This window comes from Eupeodes corollae, chromosome 2 (genome assembly GCF_945859685.1).
Source record: "Eupeodes corollae chromosome 2, idEupCoro1.1, whole genome shotgun sequence".
Lineage (NCBI taxonomy): Eukaryota > Metazoa > Arthropoda > Insecta > Diptera > Syrphidae > Eupeodes > Eupeodes corollae.
Genome location: NC_079148.1, coordinates 53,157,857 through 53,183,748, shown reverse-complemented (window position 1 = coordinate 53,183,748; position 25,892 = coordinate 53,157,857). Strand labels below are relative to the sequence as shown.

General features: G+C 30.7%; 1 protein-coding gene across 3 annotated transcripts in view; it reads right to left on the bottom strand.

Moving 5' to 3' along the window:
* The window catches only part of LOC129945619 (teneurin-a), a 609,733-nt gene that overhangs the window by 243,863 nt on the left and 339,978 nt on the right, over positions 1–25,892 (bottom strand). For 2 of the 3 annotated variants that reach the window (XM_056055458.1, XM_056055459.1), the window contains one exon: positions 16,046–17,361. The exons of the other annotated variant lie outside the window; for it this stretch is intronic. In XM_056055458.1, the coding sequence (XP_055911433.1) occupies positions 16,046–16,191 (146 nt within the window). In that variant the 5' untranslated portion in view covers positions 16,192–17,361. The remainder of the gene's footprint in view (positions 1–16,045; positions 17,362–25,892) is intronic. 3 annotated transcript variants of the gene reach the window in all.

Sequence of the window (25,892 nt, the reverse complement as noted above, 5' to 3'; positions counted from 1 at the left end):
TTTCGACTAAAAATCTTTAAAAAAAACTAGATTTTCAAACTAAACTATTTCTTTGTATAAAAAATATTTTTGGTAATTTTAAAATTTTTAAGAATAATTCAACTGACAACTAACAAAGCAAGACAAATCTACAGACGGGATGGGAAGTTATCAGCCTCTTTTTTCGTTTTATAATGAGTGCTTTTCAATCTGGCAATATAGTTTTCTAAGTCTGTATTTTTGACAGATATCACTGGATTTATTCTCAATTTGGTTTGCCGTTTTATATTATTTAGCTAACTAACTTGTCTACGTAGAAAAGCCCCATATGATTGACGCCTTGGAAGAGAATATTTTCTGCGTTATTGTGGACATAAGGCTCCATAAGATGGAAAACGTGGTCGAAAATTTGGGCTCATAGGCTGAAATTTATTCAAGTAAGCGTCAGCTAATTTCGTACTTTTTTCAAAAGTAAGAGAAGACTGACTACAGAAATGATCCTGTAAAGTATAGTATGTAGTAACCGTGGCATGAAGTTAGTGCGTTGGACTGTCATGCGAGAGGTCTTGGGTTCGATCCCTGCCTATGCCATCTAAAGTTTTTTCACGGGTAATGCCCCTTGCGAGGAATTGACAAATTCTCCAAGAGTAATTCTTGTCATGAAAAGTGCTTTCCCAAATTTTCCGTTCGGATTCAGCTTAAAACTGTAGGTCCCTTCTATCCCTGACAACAGTACTCGCATACAGGAATGGTTGAGAGTTATCATTTACTAGGCACTAGTTCTCAAAAGGACTGTTGCGCCACCCAATTTAATTTAATTTAAGCGTCAGCCAATTGCCAGAAACTTAATGCAAAACCCTTATCTTTATAATAAATCTACATTTTTGTCTATAAAACTTATTTATATAAGTTTTATTTCTTCTTAAAAGCCACGCATTTAAAAAAACAACCTTTGCGAAAGAATAAAATTGGAAATATTGTGTTAAACATTCTAATGGTTAATCTACTTGAAGATGTAAGGTTGGACTATGATAAGGATCAAATAAATCTCCTCAGCTTAATCTACTTTAGAAAGGCCTTTGACAAAGTGAATCACAGTATTCTAAAGTGGAAACTCGTAAACTTCTTCGGCTTTAGTGAGCGGGCATGCTCGCTAATTGGTGACTATCTATCTGACAGATCACAAAGGGTTTTTTCTGGGGGGAAATCCTCAGCTCTCAGACCTGTTACGCAAGAAGTCCCACAGGGTTCAATTCTTGCTCCAATACTATTTTGTACGTTCATCAATGATCTGCCTGCGTCTTGTTCGCACTTTTCGTTTCACCTGTATGCTGATGATGTTCAACTCCACCTTGCCAGGCCTCTCCATCAAAGAGGATCTTAACCAAATTAATACGTGGTCCATTGGAAATGCCCTATTTTTAAATCCTTCCTAGACCTTAGTCATTCCAATTTCGAAGAAAAAGTTCGATCTCTTTGCTCTACCTAATATTTGGCTAAGTGATCGTTTTATTAAAGTTGTGGATCATTGAACCAGCCTTGGATGTGCTATTGACTGTGATCTGTCAGGCTATAGACACACTAATTATGTCATTGGTCGCATTTATGAATACTTACGTAAACTTTGGCCCTCAGCATACTTTACCCCTGTTGAAACCCGACGTAAACTAATAATTGCTTTAATAGTTTCCCTCATATCATATGCTGAAATAGTGTACAGCAAGTTGCTTTCAATGATGCTGTCCGTTACGTCAATGGGTTACGTAGATATGACCATGTTTCGGAATTTTCTAAAAATATATTGGGTTGCACACTGCAGCAATATATAAACGCCAGAAACTGTTTATTTTTACGTAAAGAAATACATATTAAGACTCCGTCTTATCTATTTACCAAATTCTCATTTAACCGTTCTGCTAAAAGCATCAAAATTACCCCTCAATTCGGCAATTATCTGAACTCGTCCCCTTTATTTTTCATACGAGCTGTTAAACTTTGGACCTCGCTCCCATCTTCAATTAAATTAATTGTTAAAATTCAAATTAAAAACATCGCATAACTTAAACTTCTTTAACTAGTTTAGTTCTTTTGAGTTTTGACTTTCATTGTTTACATTTTAAACATAGACAATCACATAAACAATGTCAAAAAGAAAGTGTACAATGTCAACAATCATGTTAATAATGTAGACAATTACGTTGACAGTTCTTAAGTAACATTTAAACTCCAATTTATGAATTTTACACAGAACACACCTTATTTTAAATTATAAAGAAAATAAATTATGTCTTTTATATTTGTAAAACAATAATGTACTTAATTACATTTTTTTTTTTAAAGTTAATTTTTGATTAACGAAATAATAAAGTTCGTGTTATTTTATCAAAACCATGGAAAAAGTTTCTATCTACATTTAAATATATTAATATATTAAATTTCATGTCGAATTTCCAACCTAATAAAAATATATCAACAAATTTTGTTCAACTTTTTTTAACAAATAACTTTAAAAAAACATATAAATATAAGATATGTAGGTACATTATTAACGGAGTCATTTAAAAATCACTTAAGACACTATTTACAAGAATTTAATAATGCATTCAAGAGAAAATTTCAATCAATATTCACAACGGGATGACTATTAACTAAGTCGGCGGCATCTATTATAAAACATGTTGAAATTCAAAATAACATAAGTATACATTTTATATAAACCCACACTTTTCATTAACTAAGCAAATCAAATTAATTAGTTATAGATTTTTAGACAAGAAGAACAACAAAAAAAGAGAAAACTATTAATATATGATCAATAAACTATGTTCGATTTAAAGTTTGTTCTTTTCTTTTTCTTTGTCAATCTAATGAACGAACAAGAAAAAGGATTTCACGCAACATTATAAAAGACTTGAGGAGAATTATGCTAATCATGATGATGATGTAGTTTATAAGTATATGTGTTGCATCTTCACGGTGAATGTGTAAGTTTCTTTTCACATAGAATGTATCTCCCGCTGATGATATGGACCCAAAGCTCAATATGGTTTTTAATTAAAATTTATTTCAAGTTTATTGTTAAATTGCATTTAATTTATTTTATTGTTTATACGACAAAAGTATACAATATGATTTTTTTAGATTTTATTATTTCTTTTTTGTGCGTGTAAAATGTAAAAATTTAATTAGAATTTAATGACTTTTCGTGTGAATAGGCTTATGATTGACAAAAACATGTTTTCATTATACTTAAAGCCATATAAAAATAATATGCTGATTCGGTTAAGGTTTTTTTTCTTTTATAGCTCACATGCTAACTTACCGACAAAAACAAATGAGGCCAAAATTTTAATTTAAATGTTTATCTTGTATCTTGTTTTTCTGGGTGTGCATTCTTTCTTGGGGGATTAGGTAAATTTTCCTCAAGATAATCATTTCTAATTCCCACCCACTTGCCACTAGAAATTCCGGATTCCGCATTTTTAATCTAAACCAATTTATTTTTTTGATTTCGTATTTAATCTTTTTATGCGTTGAAAATCACTTCTAATTGATCGGTCGTATAGACAGCTAAAGTAGATTCATTGGGTCTCTAGCATATAAAGCACACCCTGTGGTTTGAATAATTAATAACATCGTCATCATAAGCTTTTTCTTTCTTTTTTGGAAATTCTTCATTTCCATTTACAAATTTCGAGGAATATATAGGTTAGTTAATTTATATGTCGGCGGTTTTTTGTGATGGGTGCATTTTTTGTTTCAATATCAATTTGTCCAATGAAATAATTTTCTTTGCAATTTATTTTCATTAATTCTGAGTTCAATCGTTAAGTAAGTAAATAATATGAAAGATAATATGGAACGAATTAATTAAAGAAATATGAATAAGGGTTGCCATATCAATATTATTTTATCAGCCAGATTTTTTAATTTTTACTGAAAATGTTCCTTAAACTTATATTCATTTCAATTTTAATTCTTATAAAAATGGGTCAGCGATAATTTAAGAAATAAGATGAAATATTTCATTTCTCAAAAGCAGCGCGTAAAAACTTATAATAAATATGTTTTCAAAAGTATGGTTATTTGTATTCAAAAACTATATTTTTTCTTTTCAGTAATTTATTTTTAAATAACTTTAATTTTCTTGTTATTTTTATTTACCTGCAATTTTTTGAGATAGCTGGTTAAAGTCACTGAAGTGATTTTCTTTAAACCTTGTTAAAAGAGGAAATTGAGAAGGGAAGTAATATTTTAACCATACTTAGAAATAAAACAGTTTTAAAAAAGTTATTCATTTCTAAACTGACCCAACAAAAAAGTATACCTTTTTTTTCTGTCTTCTCACTCTCACCGAACTTTTTGAGGTATTAAGAGCTATGCTATACTTGCACTAGATTTGCCGATAAAATGGTCATTTTGAACACTACTACAAGATTCAAACATTATCTTAAAACAAAACAAATGTATTTTAGATACAACAGAACAAGTCAAAGTTTTTGAGCCACTATAATTCAGGAGCATATGGACTTGAAGGCTTTATTTTTACTTTCTACCGTGATAGGTTTTGCATAGAACTTTAATGCTAAAAATCTTGGATTCTATCACTGGGCAACTCTTCTAGTAGACAATTCGTTAGTAGAGGGACACCGGAAGGTGGTGTTCTATCCCCTCTCCTCTGGAACCTAGTGGTGAATGAAATCCTAACTAGTCTGGATGCGGAGGGTTTCAGAGTGATAGCCTATGCTTTCAGGAAAGCATCTTAACATACTAAAAGAACTCTTACAAAATGCATTGGACAGACTAATACTTTCGCTGATCGGTGTGGACTGGGTGTTAACAAACACAAAACCGATCTGGTCTTATTTTCAAGGAGATACAAAATTCCATACATTAAAGGAATCCAAGTAAAATTCTCAGACGAGGCTAAATACCTGGGTCTTGTCTTAGACAAAAAACTGAATTGGAAACGCAACGTGCAGGAAAGAGTCAAAAAAGCTACTGTAGCTCTCTTTTCTTGTAAAAAAGCTATTGGTAATAAATGGGGTTTACAACCCAGTGTGGCAGCATGGTGGACTGCTTTAGAGAAAGGTATAAACAGGAATAAGCTAAATAAAGTCCAAGGGTTCAGCTTGTCAAATAGCAAACAAATAACTGCAAGCTTTGCTATTCGCCTCAAAGCTTCGTCGCAGTAGACTAACTAACTTAGGTACTTAGAATCAATTCCAAAGCACACAGACTAAACCATCCCAGATCTTTTTGGGAGGATAGGACATTCTTGGATTTAATCAATTTTTACACAGATGGGTCAAAAACAAAAGAAGGGGTTGGTGGAGGTGTGTACTCTGGACAACTGAAATTAAGTCTCTCATTCCGCCTTCCCAATCATTGTAGCGTGTTTCAGGAGGACCTTTTGGCGATAAAAGAAGCCTTGTCTTGGCTCAAAGAAAACGTGATAGCAACATCTGATATCTGTATTTTCTCTAATAGCCAGGCCGCTATCAAATCTATGGATTCTGTCTCTGCAAACTCTTTAACAGTCCATAACTGTCTATCATCTCCAATGGAGATGACGCAACAGTTTAATATTCACCTTTGCTGGGTGCTGGGCCATAAAGACATTCCAGGTAATTGTAAGCAGATGAACTCGCCAGGAACGGTACAGTACATCCCATGCTACCCCCTTTGGCAAGTACTGGCATACCAATCGCTACTTGTAAACTGCTGCTAATGCAAGATGCTGTGAGGAGTGCAGGCACCAGGTGGAACAATATCACCACGTGTCAAGTCACAAAAAACATCTGGCCAACGCCGGATTTAAAACGTTCAAGGTGCTTGTTCCCTCAAGCTCCATAAAAGGTGTCATAACCGGACACAGTATAATAGAAAAGCACGCCACGAGACTAGGCGTATTCTTAAATGACTTTTGCAGAAGCTGTATGGACGAGGAAGAGGAAGAAACGGTTCTTCATCTTCTCTGCACATGCCCTGCTCTAGCTCGAAAACGCCCGAATTACCTAGTGAGAATTCTTCTTTAACGATCTAAACGATCTAAATTATATCGGTATAATCAGCCTCTCACGTTCCGTAAGGGTCTCAAGCTGGTTCCATTGAGCTTAGGAGGAAGCCTCAAGATTCATGTGGTATCACAATGGGCCATTAAACTGGCTTAAGTGTGTCCGTTTCCATCTTGGACAGCCACTATAACCTAACCTATCATTTCTTTTGCTGCCTTTAATTTATTTTTTCGGAAACTTTCTCTTGCGAAAAACTGACAAATCCAACATTAATTCTTGTCATGAAAAATTCTTTCTCAAATTAGCAATTATTAAGGCATGTAAAGTCGTAGTAGGTTGATATCTTATTTTCCTATTTAAGTAAAGAACCCTGTTCTCGAAACTTGGGTCGGGCGAAACTAGTTTTAAAAAACCTCATTGGAATTTAATTAAATGGGCACTCAAGGTGTAATTAATACCCTTAAAATATTTTGTGTTTAAACACAGTGCGAGCTTAAGGAAAATAGGGAAAAACAAAAGAAAAAACACCAATGCACTTTGGTCTTAAAGTTTTGAATATCAAAATGATAAGGAAAAACAGAGTTGGGTAAAGCATTCCACATTCTCGATGTGCGGTTGAAAAAAGATTTCTATACTTGACAGTACCTCCGAAACAGAGTTCAATGTACATCCATAGAAGTACGAGTGAATTGTTTGAGGGAGGAAGGCAACTGGCTAATTCGAGAGAACACTGTTTATAAAAATATCGGTAGAACAACGAAAAGAATGAAAGACTGCGGCGGTCTTCGAGTGGCGAAATTGTTTCGGTTATAGTTCTATCCCTTATCAATTTCAAAGCTCTGTTTTGGATCCAGTCCAAAATACTTGTTTTAGGGGCACCTAAATAGGGGCACCCAAATATGCGAGTTATATTCAAGTTTTGGGAGAATAAAGGCTTTGTTAATTACAGGTGGCAAATTTCTTCCACCTTCGGATAAATTCTAGGCACTTAGCAGCATTTTTGGCAATATCGAATATGTGATCTTTCAATAGGGGGTGGTTTGTGATACACATAGCGAGTTTTGAAAGTTAAAAAGTTTCCTGGATACAAGTGGTGCCACTCATGGTTAGCGGAATCGGGGGTGGGATACGCTTTAACGACAGGAGATAGAATTGAGTTTCTTCATTGGATAATGCTATCGATATCGGAATTAAATGAGCTTATCAAACACAACCGTTGGAGTTATACATCCAAGGGACAAAAATGTGAATCTAAAAACGAATATGAAAAGCTAACAGTACTATTATCAGCGAAACAGTTTAATGGATTAAAAATGCTAAGAAATTTTCAAAACAATTTGTTGTTATATGAGTACGAAGTTTTATAAAGTATTATTTATTGACATTTTAAATTACAAAAGCTGGTAACACTTATGATACAAACGTCTTTGATCTTCTAACAGAAAATATTAGTTTTATTAAAAGATATTTCCTATTTTAGAAAATTTAGATGCGCATAAATTTAATGCAGATTAATGTATACAATGATAATAATAACAAACGTAAAAATATGAGAATGTAATCATAATACAATGCAATATCTCGCACCCATCACAGCTCACATCACATTCACTCGCGCAGCATTAACTGTAAATTATAAGGAATTCTTATTAAATTGATTTAAATCGAATTAAATGCTTTTTTTCTCATTTTGCCCAATTGAACCATTTTCGAAAGAACTTTCTATACTAGTAGACTTCGTTCGTCGTAAATATAAATAAACAACGAACGTTCATTACAAAAATTGAAAAGAAGAGGCGCACAGTATACTATCAACCATCATAAACCATCACAATCATATGGGCATTTTTTGGCGCACGTATTTGAATTCTGACAGCACAAATAATAAAAAAAAAATTGAAATTATTCTAAATCTGTACGACGACCGACGACGACGCGAGCATCAAGCAATTGAAATTATGAACAATCCATGTAATGTATCTAAAGGGGGATATTCAGATACATCACGGATGAAAATCCAGATACATCCCCCAGATGTCGGTCGGTTGGATGAATTTGGTGTGGAATAGAAATCATTTAACAAAAATAAAAAAAGAAAAGTAACGGGTGTGTATTTTTAATGGTTGGGGTTTTTTTCGAGACACAAGTTATGACAGAGCGACAGATAATCATAAAAAAATAACCAATCCCGCCTCTATATGGATGGATCTCACATCTCACTGTCAGAATTAAAGCACTGAGTGGCGACAACGGTTGAAAAGATATTAAAACTAATTAGTTTTTTTTTTTATTGTTTGTTGTATTTTTCTGTCTCTCCTTTATTGAATTATAATTTGGAAAAGTTTTCTTCATGTGTGTGCGTTTGGATGGAAATTTTTGAGAGTGTAAACAAAGTCAAAACCGTTTCTGCATCTCTCCGACTTTGTGCGATTTTATTATTGTTTGTTTTAAGTCTGTGTCTGTCTTTTCGCTTAGTTGGATTGTATAAATAAAAAGAAATATGTACATAAATGCAAAACGCAATAAAGAAGTGTTTCTTCTTTTTTCCTTAACTCATTCAAGAACTTTGATCAAAGAAATATTTGTCTGTATTATGTCAAGAAATGTGTCGGTAAAAATATACAAGGGAAAAATATGAATAAATCCCTGAGACACATGTATAATTAGGTTGCGTGTTTATAATAGCTGGCACTTGCAGTTTAGATAAGTACAAAATGTAGGTTTACATTTAATTCATAAAATTTTGCGAATTACCTCTTAAAATGAAGTCTTCCAGACAAAATAATGTATCCCATATAAAAGGTATTGCTGAAGATTTTTATGATGTATCTATTGGGTGTTTTTTAAACGGGATATAACTTTAAATAGACATAATTTTCAAAGTAAACACTGTCACACTAGTGACATTTACATTTTTCTAGTACATCGATGAAAATATTTGCTGTTAAATAACGTTTAGATATCGTTTACCTTTTTCTTAAATTCAATGGCTATTCGCCAAACTATTACAGCATTTCGTCAAGTTTCCGATGCTTTAACGGGCGAGGCTTTATCAATTTTCATAAGACTTTGTTAAATCTCTAAAAATTCAATATTTATTTTGTGTTTTTCATGTCATTCTCAATCATTTAAGGGACAAAGTTGTTAAGACGACAGTGATACGTGTTTTATTTGTTAAACAGACAATTTGGTGACCAAATAACTTCAAGAAATAGATCTGTGAATTGGCCACCTCGTTTATTTGATTGTATTTACTTATTCTACTATTTTTAGGCGTCCTTCAAACTTATACAATATGCTCATAAGTCAGTAAATGGAAATAAATTAATTAATTGGGTGGCGCAACAGTCCGTCGAGAACTAGGGCCTAGTGACTTACAACTCTTAACCATTCCTGTGTGCGGGTACTGTTGTCAGGGATGGAGTTTTAAGCCGAATTCGAGCGGCCAATTTGAGAGAGCACTTTTCATGACAAGAATTAGTCCTTTTTTTATATTGTTCGTGCACTCAAGGGGATATAAATACCCTTAAAATGTTGTACAAATTGCGAGCAAGGGAGGATAGGATTGGAAGGAGATACCAAAGCACATTGGTTTTGAATGTCTGCCTATTACATATATTGAGTCTGGTTAAGCATTCCACATTCGTGTAGTGCGACTGAAAAAAGCATCTCTGTACTTTACTGTACGTCCGAAATTGGGCTCAATGGTAAACTGATGGGCATTCCTAAAAGAACGGGTATTACGGTTAAATTGTTTGAGGGGAGGAATGGAACTGGATATTTCACTAGAACATTGTTTATGAAAATAACGATAAAATAATGACAGACATGAAACCTTACGCGGTGCTCACGAGATACAAAAGTTTCAGTTAAACAACGTTCACCTATCATCTTTAGAGCCGTTTTTTAAATTCTGTCCAAGAAATTCAAATGTGTTATTGGAACACCTGCCTAGATGTGAGAATTGTACTCGAGTTCCGGACGAAATTCTCTTGGAAAATTTTTGAATTGTGTTTGTGAATTTGATGTATTTCTACGTTTAAAAAATCACCTTATATCTCATAATAATTTTATACAAACAAAAATAATTAGTAACATTCAGTAAATCATACGTCAAAAACCTTCCTCTTCTTAAGCGACTATAATTGCTTCAACGAAGCTTACTTTGTTGTCTTTTTAATTGAAAATTTTCTATTGTAGCCTTGAACAACATAAGAGCAAGTAGTTAAACTATGTGACCGAGTCAATAATATATATTTTTATTGCTTAAAACAAAAATTAAAATTGTTTGCAAGAAGTCTTTTCAAAAGGGCCGGCAAATTAGTCATTCTACTTGTAGGTACAAAGCAAACAATAGAATTCAATTTATAATAAAGTTTTGAACATTTTTACTTAAAATAATGTCAATTAAAATTTAGAATTTCATGGTATTCAAAACATCGTTCGTCGTCAATATATATTATGACTTTTGGTTTCTACTTTTTTTATTCCACTTTGTTTTCAAATAATCTTTTAAATTTTGCATCTTAAATCGAAACAAAAAATAAGCTTCTCAAATTTTAACTTTTATAAAGCTAAAACTTTGCACACTTTTAGCACTCAATGGGGTGTATTCATAGAGAATTACTAAAGTCGTGATTTCTTGATCTATAGTCTTGATCTATGTTGATTTAATAAACACAGCTTTTATTTATAGTCAATTTTCCTGATGTGTTTAGTAAGCCCCAGTTTAAGGTTGTATTCTATTACAATTATACTTCAAATGACAGGTCAAAGTCAAAAAATGCTGTTATATTTTCGAACTTGTTGTTTTGTGCTGTCATTCCTCAAATTTGATGTATATTTATTATAATAATAATATTAAAAAAAATGTGACTGTTTCTTTATCCAAACGATATCATTCCTAAAAACTCGTTTCGTTTAATTCAAATGAATTGAACCATGTTTTGTATATTATTCTTTTTATTTTGCAGTACGCCAAAAAACTTAAACTCCTCTAAGAAATCCATATTGACTTCAATTGCGGTATCAATCGACATTTTTATTTGATATAATTTTAGCTTTTCAATTCACAAACAAAAATCAAATATGACGTTTGGCTGTGATAATAACAACTTTAACATAGCAATTGCTACGTTTGTAGTTAAACCACAGATTAAGCCCTAAAGTTAGGTTTAAATTTATTTTGAATAGCCTAAATTCTGGACTTCATTAATCACAACTAAGCAAGAGTTTAGCAAAGATCTATGAATATGTCCCATTACTTTTTGTTTTAATACATAATAGATTTAGTTTTTTGTTTCGTATAAATTTTTCCTGAAAACATAATATGTGTGTGTTATAAGGATAAACGTCAATACTCCTTAGAAAAAAAAACATCAAATTTTCCCAAGACTTTTACAACTCTTAAACTCTAAAAAATTTCATAATTGTAGGAAAAACTTGAAAGACGGATCTTACGATATCGCAGAGTGCTTTATAATTTTGATTGACATTGATTTGTTCACTGAATTATAGTTTTAGTAAAAAGTATGGGAGATTTTTGAAACGTTATTATTTCCTAATTCAAAAACATGTTTTCATAAAAATTGTATGTGACAAGTAAGGCTGTCACTACTTCTGTAAACAGTATTTTTGGCATCAAACGAAAAAAAAAGAAAATATTTTCTAATATTTATTCCGCCACGATCAATATTTACCCCTGTTTCCAAACTCTTTAAATTATAGAACATCCTTTTTCCATATAAATCGTATCTGAAGCTCTATTTCTCTTACATTAATTTCAATTAAGAAAAAGCACAGGAAAACAAAAAAAACGGTATCGAGTTTTAACCCCAACATAATCTGAACACAATCACATTAGGGGTTAACAAAATGGTAAATGCAAATTATTATAAATGTTTATGAGCATTTTTTGTTGTTGTTTTTGTGCGTTGTTCAGCTTAAGATGATTTTTTTCCGCAGATGTTTCACACCTGGCTGCATGCATTCAAATTAACCCTTATACAGCACGCGATACTCCGCTAGCTAGCAGTAAAAGGAATATAAACACACATAACAACAAAAAAAATATACTTTACGAAAAGAGTGCTCTCTTTAAATTCTTATTATAAAACTTTTTTTTATGTTCTTTAACTTTTTTTTTTTCTTGTGTTGTTGTTTTAAACTTCCTCCCCATATTAAAGGATTTGGTGCAGAAGGATTTTGGAGAAACATTAAAACTGTTAAACTGTTATACCTACCATCCTAACCTATACCTATAATGTATTATATAGGGAGGTTAGTGTTCCTTTAAAAGCATGCAACATTTATGTCCCTGTTTTTTATTGATTTCACAAAAAAATTACAAAGTTCCCTCTGGTTTTTACATTTACAAAATACATATACGTATAACTATGTTACTAATGTGTATAGCTTGTTTTCGTCTCTATAACATAGCACATTATATCTTTGAATGTAGTTACCTACCTACAACCTACACTCGTTGTCATTTTAAATTCAGTTTTGTTGAAATGAAACTGTCTCAAGAGCTACTGATGTCTGTTGTATACAAAATGTATGTGTACTTATGTATATCTACACAAACCTACCTGCTTTCATTTAAGCCTTTCGTCTACTCTTTTGAAATGCATTTTAGGTACCTAGTTAGGTAGCATGAGTTTTTGGCTAAATGTATTATGCAATGATGAAAAACATGAAATACGAATATAAACCTTGTATAGAAGGAAGGGCTTACATTTTGTTTTGAAGAAGAGAAGTACCTAAATTCAATGAATACAAAGGTAGTTTTGGGCATTTTATGAAAGAAGCAAAGGTTCATATAATAAGTACTCTCGTAAGAAGAAGATACAGGGTGCAAACTTAACTTTTAATGTTTTATTTTGAAATATGATGTTTTTTTGCACTTGTAAGAAGTGTAAAATAGATAGAATTATAAATCAAGATAAGTAGCTATGTGCTCTTTGAATACGGAAACATCAAATTTCAATTGATTTTATTTATTACAGAACAATTTTTAATATTTTGAAATATTGTGGAAATATTTAGATTTTGTCGAATTTTACAAACTTTAATAGTCTTTGAATTTGAAACACCTTGTTAAACCTGCATATACCTAACACAGAAATTTTGAAAATTAGTTTTTGATTTAATGTAATATTTAATCTATCTATTTATTAAGAAAGTCCTTTTTTGAAAGAAGGAAGAAACATATACTGAAGATGGGATTTAAGTGAATAGTTTTTTTGTTTTGTAATTTTACTTTTGTGAATTGTAATTCTTATACATATATATTACAAATATGTCTGTATATTTAATTTATGTGTACAGTTATGTGATTTAATGGGAAGCTATTTATAAAACATATTATTTTACTGATATAGTATCTTAATAAAACATTTAATTTTAACAAATATTTTAGGTAGAACTTAACTTTTAAGAATTTAAATTAATATCTCAAAGGAAGTTATTGCATAAAGTAAATACATATGCACATGATACAAGTATTTTTCAGTAGTTAAATTTTAATTATTGATTCAAGAAAATGCCTGTAAAGTTGTTATTTAAATTAAAAGTAGGTTAAATTAATTTTCTTCCAAATATTTCAATTTTAAAATGTAATATTCTTAGCTTAAAAAAAGCCAATTCATATTTTTCAGCTCAGTACACAAAAAAAAAATTAAGAATTTAAAACTTTGGATTACGTGCTGGGAAATTAAATAAACAGGCGAAAGCTCTTTGTGGAAATTAGGTAATATATATTTTTTTTCAATAAGAACATTCATTTTGAATATTATATAGTTCTAGTTCGCAACAGTAAAGAGTTTTTTGGTTGCATGGTTTTCCGCTGACATAAGTGGTTTTCGTGGAAAGATTATTTGAGATTTTGGAAACTGAACTGTTGGCAAAAGTCATGCTTTATTGATTTTTCATCGATTTTGAAATAAGGAATATGCAAAATAAAGGTTTTTAAAGTTGAGTCACCACAAAAAATCAAGACAATCGATCACCAGAAATGTCGTATCTTCTCTTATCGGGTCTCGGAAATGCTAGAAAACGATCCATATCCGGATCTGGAGTCGGAGGATTCGTTTTTGTGTTTCAGAAAATCTTAAAATTATTGATGGAAAACCTATTCATCCCCAGCAGCTTGGTCATTCTTAGAAATAAGAAATGAAACTTAAAACTTGTGAGATTTTTATCAGTGTTTTTCATTTTTAATAAAATTATTTAGTAAAAAGATTAAAACAAGGAAATAAAGAAATTTTACTGTTTACATATCTTTAATGTATTTACGTCCATCACATTGGTTTTTAATAGATTTTTGTGTGATCTTTTGCCACAAATTATTTTAAGCAATATTTAAGTTGGCTGATTTACACTTCCCAATAATATGTATAGTATGTACACATATGTCTACTATGAATATTAACTTAATAATGTGTATATGGGTTCTATTATAAATATGAAACAAAAAAAATTGATTATCTATCATTAGTCAAAGGTTTTAATTTCTGATTTTACTTTAAAATTATTCAAAATATGCAATTTTATACATTCAGTATCTACCTACATATTCAAACAAAAAAAAATATTAAAACAAAATTCAATATTTGCATATCATGCGCTAAATCCCAATATTATATTTCATATAAGTAAAATTTTCGCTCAATTCTCATTTCTAAAGCTATTTAACATAAAGCAGACAAATAATTTCCCGCATTATACCTACTTAACCCTGATGGGAAAGGCCACAATTTGTTTCATATTGTATCAATAAAAAACATTAATTACCTACTATACCAGATACAAAACAAGTTAAAAAGAACATAATCAAAAAAATGCAATCGTTTTTTACCACCCGTCGCGTCGTTGGTACAGTGGATTGAAATTGTCAGTGAAAGTGGAGAGATAAAATTAAATATTAAAATAATATTTTTTGGAGGCTTGAAAATTTAAGTACCTTCCAGTAATTATATTTTGTCTTATTTACTTTATCTCTTTTTCTTACAGTTGAAATGATAATTTTCTGTATATTGGCTTATTGGTATAAAATTTTTAAAATTATGTTGAAATAATTAGAGTTACATAAAAGTTTTATTTTATTGGTATAAATTTTTGAAATTGCAATTACAATTTTGCTATATATGAACAAGTTTAAACCTTCCAAAAATGATGTTCTTTTGTCAATCATTGAAACGTGATAGTGGAAAGTTACTTTCAACAACTTTCGTGTAACTTTTAATGGTATAAACAAAATGAAAGTGTTTTTTTGACGAATATGAATCCAACATGAATGGAATAAGTAGAACAAATTGTGTTAATACATCACCATGTAATAATAATTAACTTATATTTAAAGATTAAGACGTTTAAATTTTTATAAATTTAGATTCTTATAGAAATTGATTGGTATAAACCAATCCGAATTAGTCACGGACCTGACCAAGGCGCATTTATTTTTAAGATTAGGTATTGAATTTATAAAATGTAATCCTTTTAACAGAATAAAGAAGCAGTATACACTGGTATACAATTTATACCAGTCAGGATCTCCAAGTAAAAAAATATATTTTTGAGTTTTTAATAATAATTTTTAAACAATGTAAAATACATATTTAAGTATTAAATTGTATCACCGTGTATTAAGGAGTTTAAATGTATATAAAATTTGCTTTTACTGAATATGATTGGTATAAACCAGTCGGTATTCGTCCAAGGATCTGAACTAAATGTATTAATTTTTGGATTAATCATTAAATTTATAAAATGTACTCCTTTAAACAGTATAGGTACACAAGCAGTGGCAGTATACACTGGTTTACAATTTATACCAGTCAGACACTCTAAGTAAATAAAACATATTTGTTAGTTTTAAATAATAATTTATAAATAATGTAAAATACATATTCAAGTATTAAATTAAAAACCTATAAATAAAACATTTAACCCACATTTTGGTACGAAGATTATATTGGTACACTGTTTAATATAAGCCAATAACAAATATTAAAAGTATTAAAATAAAATAAAAAATATAACAACATTACCTGCTTGAATGACTGGGTTCATGTGCAAAGGGTTCTGCGTAAATATTCCGAACGGGTGGCACCCTCCTGGGTAGGGGTGGTGGTACCGGATTATATCCATCCATAATTGTATCACAATCTGTGTATTTCATTGATTTCATAGTCATGTTTATATATTTGTTTGTGCTGTTTTTTTTATGTTTTAAATAGGTATGTGTATGTATATATAATATATTTTTATATATTTTGAAAGTATTTTTTATTTTCCAAAAAAATACGCATGTACATACATAAATGCCTTTTTTTTTTGTTGTTGTTTGTTTATTGTTGCAGCATAGAGATATACATATACTGTGTTAATTCGTAACTTGTATGTTAGCTTACGGTTTTTTCGTGTTTTTTCGAACGAAGCGTGTTAAATTTTTAATTCGCAGGAACATGCAAATTTATTTTATTTGCTATTTTGTTTTTATTCGAGATTATTATTTATTAAAAACCGACCGACCGACGACGACGACAACAACGAAAAGAATGTGGATTAAACATTTTCCACAGGTCGACATTTGTGTGTACTAATAATAATACACGTGACTGGACACTGCACCAAAGAGTATAGTCCTTCGTTTCGAGAACATACAAGGCAAAAAATACAACAATTTAAAACAATTCAAATGATTATAAAAAAATTGGGTAATTTTCGAAATTTAAAAAGAACGATAAATATACAGATTTTATTCGTATGAAAAAAAAAACAATAATTCAAACTTTGCAGACTTTTATTTTTTTTTAATTTTATTTTAAAGAATAAACTCTCATTTACAGTTTATGTTCACCTTTAACGCGCGTATTTCGGTAATGACGTGTTAATATTTCTTGCGGCAAGATTTTCAATTTGTTTAACATTATCATGGTTGCAGGGATGGATTTTCACCGGATCCTGCATTGTTGTTTCCACAATTCAGCAGTTGTTGGTACTTAATTGTTAAAAATGTTTTGTTTATAAATATGAGCATAAGTTGCGTGTTTGTACCTCTATATACGATTCACGGTATGTGGTGCGGTGTTACTACACCACCCTTGGTGGTGCAGGCGCGGCGTGCGATATGCACACACAAAAGAAGGGGTTGCTGAATCGTTAAACACTTTTGTGGTTTAACCAATTGTTTTATGTTTGTTTTTTTTTGTATGTGTTTTCTTATTATTATTCGACTGGGATCATTTTTTGTTTGTTTTTTTTTTATGATAATTTTTTTTAATTCGAAGGCAGCACAAAGTTTTTTTTCTTTGATTTTCGTTTTCTTTATATTTTTGCTTGGTGGTTGATTTTTTGTTCAATTCTAAAAGAGAAATATAAATAAAAATATGTTTTTTTGAATCAAATTGATTTTTATTCTTTTGCATCATGCATCGGTGCATTGAATTTGGTGTACATAGCCCGACGACAACAATTGACTTTAAGCCTTTGAATATTGCTTTCAATAAAATATATAAAAAATCTGCTTGACATTGTCAATCGTTGAGTCTTTTCTTTTTATTATAACTCTTGAATTTCACTAACCTACCAATATTGTTGAACTTTGATTCCAGTACAATTTGTTTTGATTTTGAGTACTTATACTTTTTTGACATATATTAACATACAAACATACTTAAAGTATTTATCTACCTACACTGTATGTATTTATTTTCTAAGAATTATTTGATCCTTGCGCATTAATACAAGTTGATATCGTAAAATGTTTCGTTTTATTTCAGTTTACTTCGTACCTAATTACAAAAATACAAAATTACTTTAACCAGATTTTTAAAATAACTTAAAAGATTGATGGTATCGATTTAGAGAACACAAGAAAATTTTAACTTTTAAATGTTAATAAATATGAAATACCATAGTGAAATTTTTAATCATCACAACAAATGGGCAAATAAATTAAAAACAACTTAAGGAAGAGTTCGAATTTTATCTGTCCATCAGCCCGTTGACCTTTAAAACGTTTACTTTTTTGCAAAACAATTTTATTTTAAAAACTTTGAAACGTATACTTTTCATACAATACAAACCACATTAGAAAAAATATAGGCCATATCATAATTCTGAAGTTTTACATCACATAATAGAGCCATGTGTGTGTTTGTAGTTTAAAACTCACATGTAACTAAAACAAAAACTTATTTTTTCCCAATACATTTTTTCAAGTTTGCCATAGTAACAGTAACCCAGCGATTAACACTTTTCTTTAAAAAAAACGAGAGCGTTATATTAATATTATTTTTCATTTTGTGACTTGCTTTAATGAGAATCACGGAGAACGAAATTTTCTATACTATTTATCTTTTTACCAGTACAACATACCGATTATAGGTGGTAATGGGTTGGCTATAAAGTTCTTGGCGAGTTGCAGATAGCGTACCATTTGTGGGAGGTGGTGTTCTCACATCTTTAAAACGTATGGTAGGATGTATCGGTAATAATTTAAGTTTAACCTGTTTTGTAGGATTTGAGTTTTTTTAAAACTTTACTACATGTCAACATTAAATTTTTCTTTATATAAAATGTATGAATTATTCTGGAGGTAATATTATCTTCCGTTCTTAAAATATTTAATATGACTAATATTTTTAAAGTCGAAACTAGTAAGCATATTAAAGCGTTTTTTCGCTTTAACTTCAATATAATTACATTTGTTGATCAAAAAGTTTTCATATCTTATGTAATTCCGCTTGATAAGCCCAAATTGTTGTGACACTCATATTTGTGCTTGTACAAAATTAAAAATAAAAACAATACAAAATATAATCATTAGGTATCTATTCTTGAAGAATTTGTTTTCAAAACAAATAAGTAGCTATAGAATATCTAGTTTTGTCAATAAAACACTTAATTGGGAAGTTCCAACTAAATAAAGATAAAATCTACGAATAACATCAAATAAATCAATTTTGACAGGTAACCTCATCTTTGGAAAACCACTGCATATTCAATCGGGGACAGTGATCTCTAATGATGATTTCGTCTATCTATAACGCACTATGATCCTCTAACATTTACCAAAGTCACAATCTTTTTTTATTTTTCATATAAAAATAAATAAATTGAAGTTTATAGAATGAAAAAGCAAAAAAAAAAAACTTTTATTTATGCATTGTGTATCTTTATTAGCTCATAAAAGTAACCCAAATTAATAGTCCCTAGATAGTTTTTGAATATATAGGTATTCCCAAAATAATATACAAATTTGAAAATTCTCTTCAGGAATGTTTATATCACAACATCCATAGACTATAAAGACAAAGAGAGTAAAGCCAGTCAGATCGTCTTTTTGTTGAGACAGATAAAATTAAAATCAAAATAAGCCATATAGAAGAGAAGCCATCAAGTGGCGAGCGAGCAATTAACATCAATCGGTGAAAACATCTAAATCAACATTTGCCTTTTGTATAAAGACGTTGGCGTATATAGATACTGTTCTTCTATAAATCCTGGTCCCTGAGGAAATGTCCCACAAAACCATTTATATGAAGTTATTTGTTTGGCCTATGTTGAGTTCAGTTTCAGTTCATATATCGTGTATGAGTGTCACGAGAAGACCTCTTGAACAAATAAAATTCAACGAACTTGAACCGAACAAAAATATAAGTTTCTTTTCTTGTGGAAATAATTTATTTCGAACCGACACAAAACGACATCGACACAACAACGACGATGGACAGAACGGTCGAAAGATACTCTTATTTATCTTTTTTATACACACCTATATCTTTTCTTATTTTATTTCTTTTGTTGCAGAGAATTGGATGTGAGGATGCGAATGGAAAAAGGTGTGAACAGATCGAGCATATAAATTCCAGCATCATTTTCAAAATAATGCATTTTTATCTTAAATTATTTGTTGTAGTTTGAAGTAGGCAGGTAGGTACATTTTGTTGTGTTACTTTCCTTAACGTCTGCATATCTTGATGTGTTTTTGCTTTGGTATCTTTGGAGAATTAATTAAAATCATGTTAATTCGATTTCAACTCGATTTCTGCGATAGCTTACAAAGTGGAATCTTATGTATGCCTATGTATCTATATTTTATCTGATATTCATTCAGAGAAAGAGAAAACAAATATTAGGGTATTGACTTAAATAATCGCCTAACGTTGCTGCTCCTGTGACCGACCGGCACCACTGCCGGCCGCCGCCACCACACACTCCGAATTCGAATTAAAATCCCAGCCCGCACTAGGAGATGATAATTTTCGAATAAAAATCAAATGTTATCGTTGGGGAATCATAATATCGAAATCGATTTAAGGCATTTCTACTAGAGATGCACTTCTTAGATTTTCCGATTACAGATTCCCATGTAGGTACCTCTAGGTATCTCTATCTCTATCTGTATCTTTATCTATGCTTTTACATGTATCTTATATCTACTCACAGACAACCGAAGCGATCATGCAACTTCAATGTAAGTACACGCAAGGAAGGAAAGCAAAAGCAAGCAACCTATTTTGATGCTGAAATAGATTTGGAGATTTGATGTGATGAGCCCTGCTGCGTGCAGCCCCAAATTGCTTTTCTCTACGATGACGACGACCATGGCGATATGGGATGCTTACAGATTCCGGTAGAGGTACTACACTATACACACATCAGTCTGAGATTTCATCTTTTAGGTATTTTTTGTTGTTGTTGTTATTATTGGTTATTGGGTTTGTTGGTTTTATCTGTTTTTGTACGATTGCATCAAGGGGTTAGGTTATGGATATGTGGATATATGGATATATGAGGGCAAAACGCTTATGTAGATTGATATATAGGCTGATATTATTATTTTTGAATCCTAATCAATGCAACACAGAAATTCAATTAAATATCTTCCGCAATATGAAAGCTCTGGGCAAATTGTTTATTTTGATTTTGGGATTTTAAATTGAAATTGTACACAAAAATGTAGATACATATGTATGTACATATGTATATATTGTGAAGATGTAGGTTGTTGGTATCTTTAGACATAGAGTACTGTTCAACTGCGATATAGCAAATAATAGAATATTATGGTCTCTGATTGACCGTTTTGAAATCGACCTTAATATATTGAAGAGAACTTTATGTGTGTTTCTTTGGTATGGAACGATATAAAGCTGAATGTTTTTGGAGTTGTACCTACTCATATAAAAGCTGTGAGGAATTTGGGGAAGTGAAGCATTGCGAATTTTATAGTTTATGGATATGACACTTAAATGGATGTTTTTAGATGAAATAAAAGGCAGAACATAACATGCTCTTGCTAAAAATTTATTGTATAAGTGTCACTTTTAAAGAATTAAAATAATTTATTTTGTTTCTTTCGTGTCACTTAAAGTTATCAAATTTGTTGACTTTTTGTGTCTAACCATTTGTGATTTTATAGACCAGCAGTAAACTTTAAATATTTTTTCAGAAAGAACTTAATAAGAGCTCAAAAATAAGAACATTAAACTAAATATAATGCAAAGAATGATCTTTTCGCTTTAAAATTTTTATATTGTGAGTTTTCGAAATATTCCACTATATAAAACACAAGCAAATCAGAAAACGCTTAGCTCAACAGAGTGAAGGTTGCACACCACGATCTTGTTGAAACACGTATCGTCCGCCATTTACGGTGATGTTGAAATTGACACTAGTTTTTGGATATTATTATAAGACAAATGCGCCTGTGACACTTTTGGCAAGTAAACTAAAACAATTATTATCTTAAAATGGAATTTTATGAGATGACTATTCTACTTGTTAGTATTATCGCTGAAGAATTTTTTGAAATAAATTTCTATTATTTTTTAAACTGTGTACAAATTTAAATTAAAGAAACTAAGTAACACAAACGATATTAAAAGCATTGAAATAAAAATCTAAAAATCAGGTCAAAATAGTTTGTTTTTCTTTAAAACATTATACAAAAAAAGGCTGATTATTCGAAGGTTCATCTATAATAAGTCAGTCATATTAAATTGCATTTGCAATTTATAATGTAGGTTATAATGTAGATTCTCAAAGCCACACCTTTTCCTTCATACACAAAACAAAATATTTTCTTTGGTTATTCGATCTTAAATAACTATACATTATTGTTATACTTATGTCTATAGGTTTTCCCTAGACTAAAGTATCAGTTTCTTGTCTTATTCAAGGCAAAAGCTTAACCCGCATTTTATTTTAAATAAATCTAAAGATAGACTATGCTATATGCATATATACTTGTAGATCAATCAAAACAACTTGAAAGTGTACAAATATAAAATAAATTCATTCACACGAACATAATAGAAATATGTATGCTGATCCCAAAATGACGCTTAGATTTACTATTTTAAAGTTTCAGGCGTATTTATTGTTAATTTTTTCTTGAATTTGGTTGGAATAATATATTAGTTTTCTTCTTGAGTTTTCTTAAAGCTGCAGGCAGTTTTATTATTATCATAATTTCTATTATCCTTGCTTGACTGAAATGGAGCGAACAGTTGAGCCAAAAAAAATTTTAATATTAAAAACTATTTAATTCATTTTGAATGTTGCAAACCTTATTTCTGATAATTATTAAAATATTATAAAAGAAACATGAAATAATACTTTTTTAATGTTGCCAACAATTATAATAACAAAAAATATACCTAAGATTCTATAATTTATACAAAATATAAACGTATGTGTATTATTGCATACAATCATCATTATTGGCTATTTCCTCAGTTTCCAAAATCTTATCTTCTTCAAAAGAATATTCAATTTTAAGCTCTATTATTTCCTTCCGGTTCTTGTCAGATTTTGATTGATGTATAAAATCATTAAACATCAAAATACTTGTTGTAACATATATCTTCTTTTTAAAGTAACGTTTAATGCAATTGTAAATGCAATTACTTTAAAACAAATGTACTGATGAAAAGAGATTCTAACTACATTTACTCACTACTTGAATTTCTCTCATACACAATGTTCTTTGAAAACTGTTGTTTTTTTTTTCCTTAAAAGCCTTAAAATTATAGTTCAATGGAATTAGATTTAAGGGAACTCATGTTCTAATTTATGACTTTTGTGCTAAGTGCTAAATAATTGTAAAATATACTCGTAAAAAGTTGTTTTTATTAACTGATTTCAAGAAAAAGATAAAGAAAAACACCGCCTTATAAAATGCACTTTTCTATTAATCGTTTTTTTTGGTATATGATTTCTTTTCACATCCCAATTCAACGAAATAAATTATTTCAGTTTCGTGTCGATATCCTCAGCCCACATAATTATTGATTAAAGACGGTTTTATGGATGTGTGTAGGGTATGTAGGATTGAATCTGTGTATTAAAGTGAGATGATCTCGAAACAGGTAGGACCGAGTAGATAGTTGTTGGTGTTTGAATTTCTTGGCAGCTTAATAGCATTTCATACAAGTATAAAATTAGTAGCTTTAAGGCAATTTTTTTTTAATTTCATATTTTTCTTCTACTGATGAACCTCTGAATATGAAAAACAAAAACAAAATAACACAAACTAGACATAATGTACATCCAAGAAAGATATCATGTTTATTTTTTCGAATATTTCATGCAATTTTTTTCTTTTTTCTTTTTTTTTTCTTTTTGAGAAGACTAACAAACACGAAAGAATTCCTTAAACTAGCTCAACCCACACACGCTGCTGCATACCCATACAAATTTTGTTATTATTATTTTCCTTCTTTATACCATCATGGAATTCCTCTTTGATTATAATTTTTGTTTTTCTTTATTTTTATCATCCTGTAGTTGATGTTGTTGTTGTTTTGTAAGTAGTAGGTAAGGTTTTTTGTATAGTATAGCAATTAAAGGTTTGTGGTCAAATCCAATACGTATACCAATATTTATATATATGATATGCTTTTACCTTGAGGGTTTAAGCAAAGGATCGGATGGTTGGTTATGTAGATATATTATTTATTTTTGTAAATGGATGGACGGCTAGATAAATGGTAAGAAAACATATAAGATGAAAATGAGTAAATACTTTTTGTATATATTGTTTTACTTATGCATCATATTTTTCTGTTCATATGTAGACATAACTATTGCATGTTTATATTATAGCAAACATCGCTACCAAAAGAATGAAGAGTGGATTAAAGTATGTTTGAAGTTTCGTTAGTATATTTGTCTAATTATTCTACTTACTAACGTTGGAATAAATATAGAATATAGTATTCATAGACAAATTTATGGAAAAATGAAGTAACCTCAAATAAAAAAAAACATTTATTCACCAAAAAAATGAATAAAAATAAAAATTCTAGTTAAGAGACCTGCAGAACATTTTATGTAGCATTTGTAACACAGCATACACTTAAACCTTTTCCATCTCTCTAAGATTGTGAAAGTATTCTTAAACTCTATGAACAGCAGTTCATTTGATCATTTCATTTCATTTTGATCGCTGATCATGCTTAGATCTATATAATAATGTGCTTACACTACATACTGTTAGCCCCGTCCAACTCATTATGTAAGTCATTTTTTTCCAAAACACCATTAGAGCCAGACACAAAAACCAGCAAATTATGTACTCCTAAGGTTTCTTTCTTAGAATGCCCGGCAAAATTTACTAAATAAATGAATTTGGTACCCGTTTTGTTTGTTATTCTAAGTTTTAATAAATCCACCTTTAAATCCTTATTAAATGTAGTTTGACATTTTTTTCAAACAATAACATACAACAAATACCCATACGCCGTAGTGAACCAACCATTTTTATAGTTTCTTCTATTCACATTTAATTTTTTTTTATAATAAACACACACTCAAGGGGATATTACTACCCTTATTATGCAGAGGCACAGTGTGAGCACTAGAAAGAGGAGGGAGGGTTTAAAAGGAGATGTCGGTGCACATTGGTTTTGAATTCCTGAATATTGAAATGACTAGGAAAGACAGAGTGTGGTAAGACATTCCACATTCGCGTAGTAAGGCTAAAGAACGAATCTCTGTATTTGACAGTACGGCCGAAAATGGACTCGAGGGTATACTGATGAGCATTCCTAGAAGCGCGAGTATTACGGTTGAACTGTTTAAGGGGAGGAATGCAACTGGCTATTTCACTAGAGCATAAGCCGTTAAAATAACGGTAAAAAAGGGTCAGACAAGAGACCTTACGACGATGTTCAAGCGAAGTAAATGAACTTATGATGATATTATCATCTATCAATTTAAATGCTCTACGTTCAATACTATCCAAGAGGCTTAAGTAAGTTGCAGGAGCACCAGCCCAGAGTTGGGAGTTATACTCAAGATTTGGACGTATGTAAGTCTTGGAAATAACAGCTAGATCAGAAGGGGTACAATATTTCTTGCATAAGGAAACCCTAACACCTTGGCGCATTTTTGGCGATATCGCGTATGTGATCATTCCACAAGAGGTGGTTGGTGACACACATACCGAGAAAATCGAGGTGTTCAGTTTCATTGATGCAAGTGCCATCCATGGATAATGGCAATGGGGGTATATCTCGCTTTAACGATACAAGACAGCATTGGGTTTTCGAAGCATCAAATTGCACGCGGTTTTTTAATCCCCATTGAACAGTGCTGTTTAGATCGGCCAGCTTATCTTATTTTGTCGTTGCAGTTGCACATCCGAAGAAGAGGGATGTGAGTCTGAAAACGAATATGAAAAGCTAAGAGTACTATCGTCAGCGAAACAATGTATTGGATTAGATGTTGCAGACAGGAGATCATTTATAAAAATGAGGGGCGCACTACCATTTATTTTATGGTTTTCAGAGTTGAATCCATCCAATACTACTTGTATTGAACGATCAGAAAGGTAATTACTAATCCAATGAAGCAGGGACTCATGAAAACCGAAAGCACGCA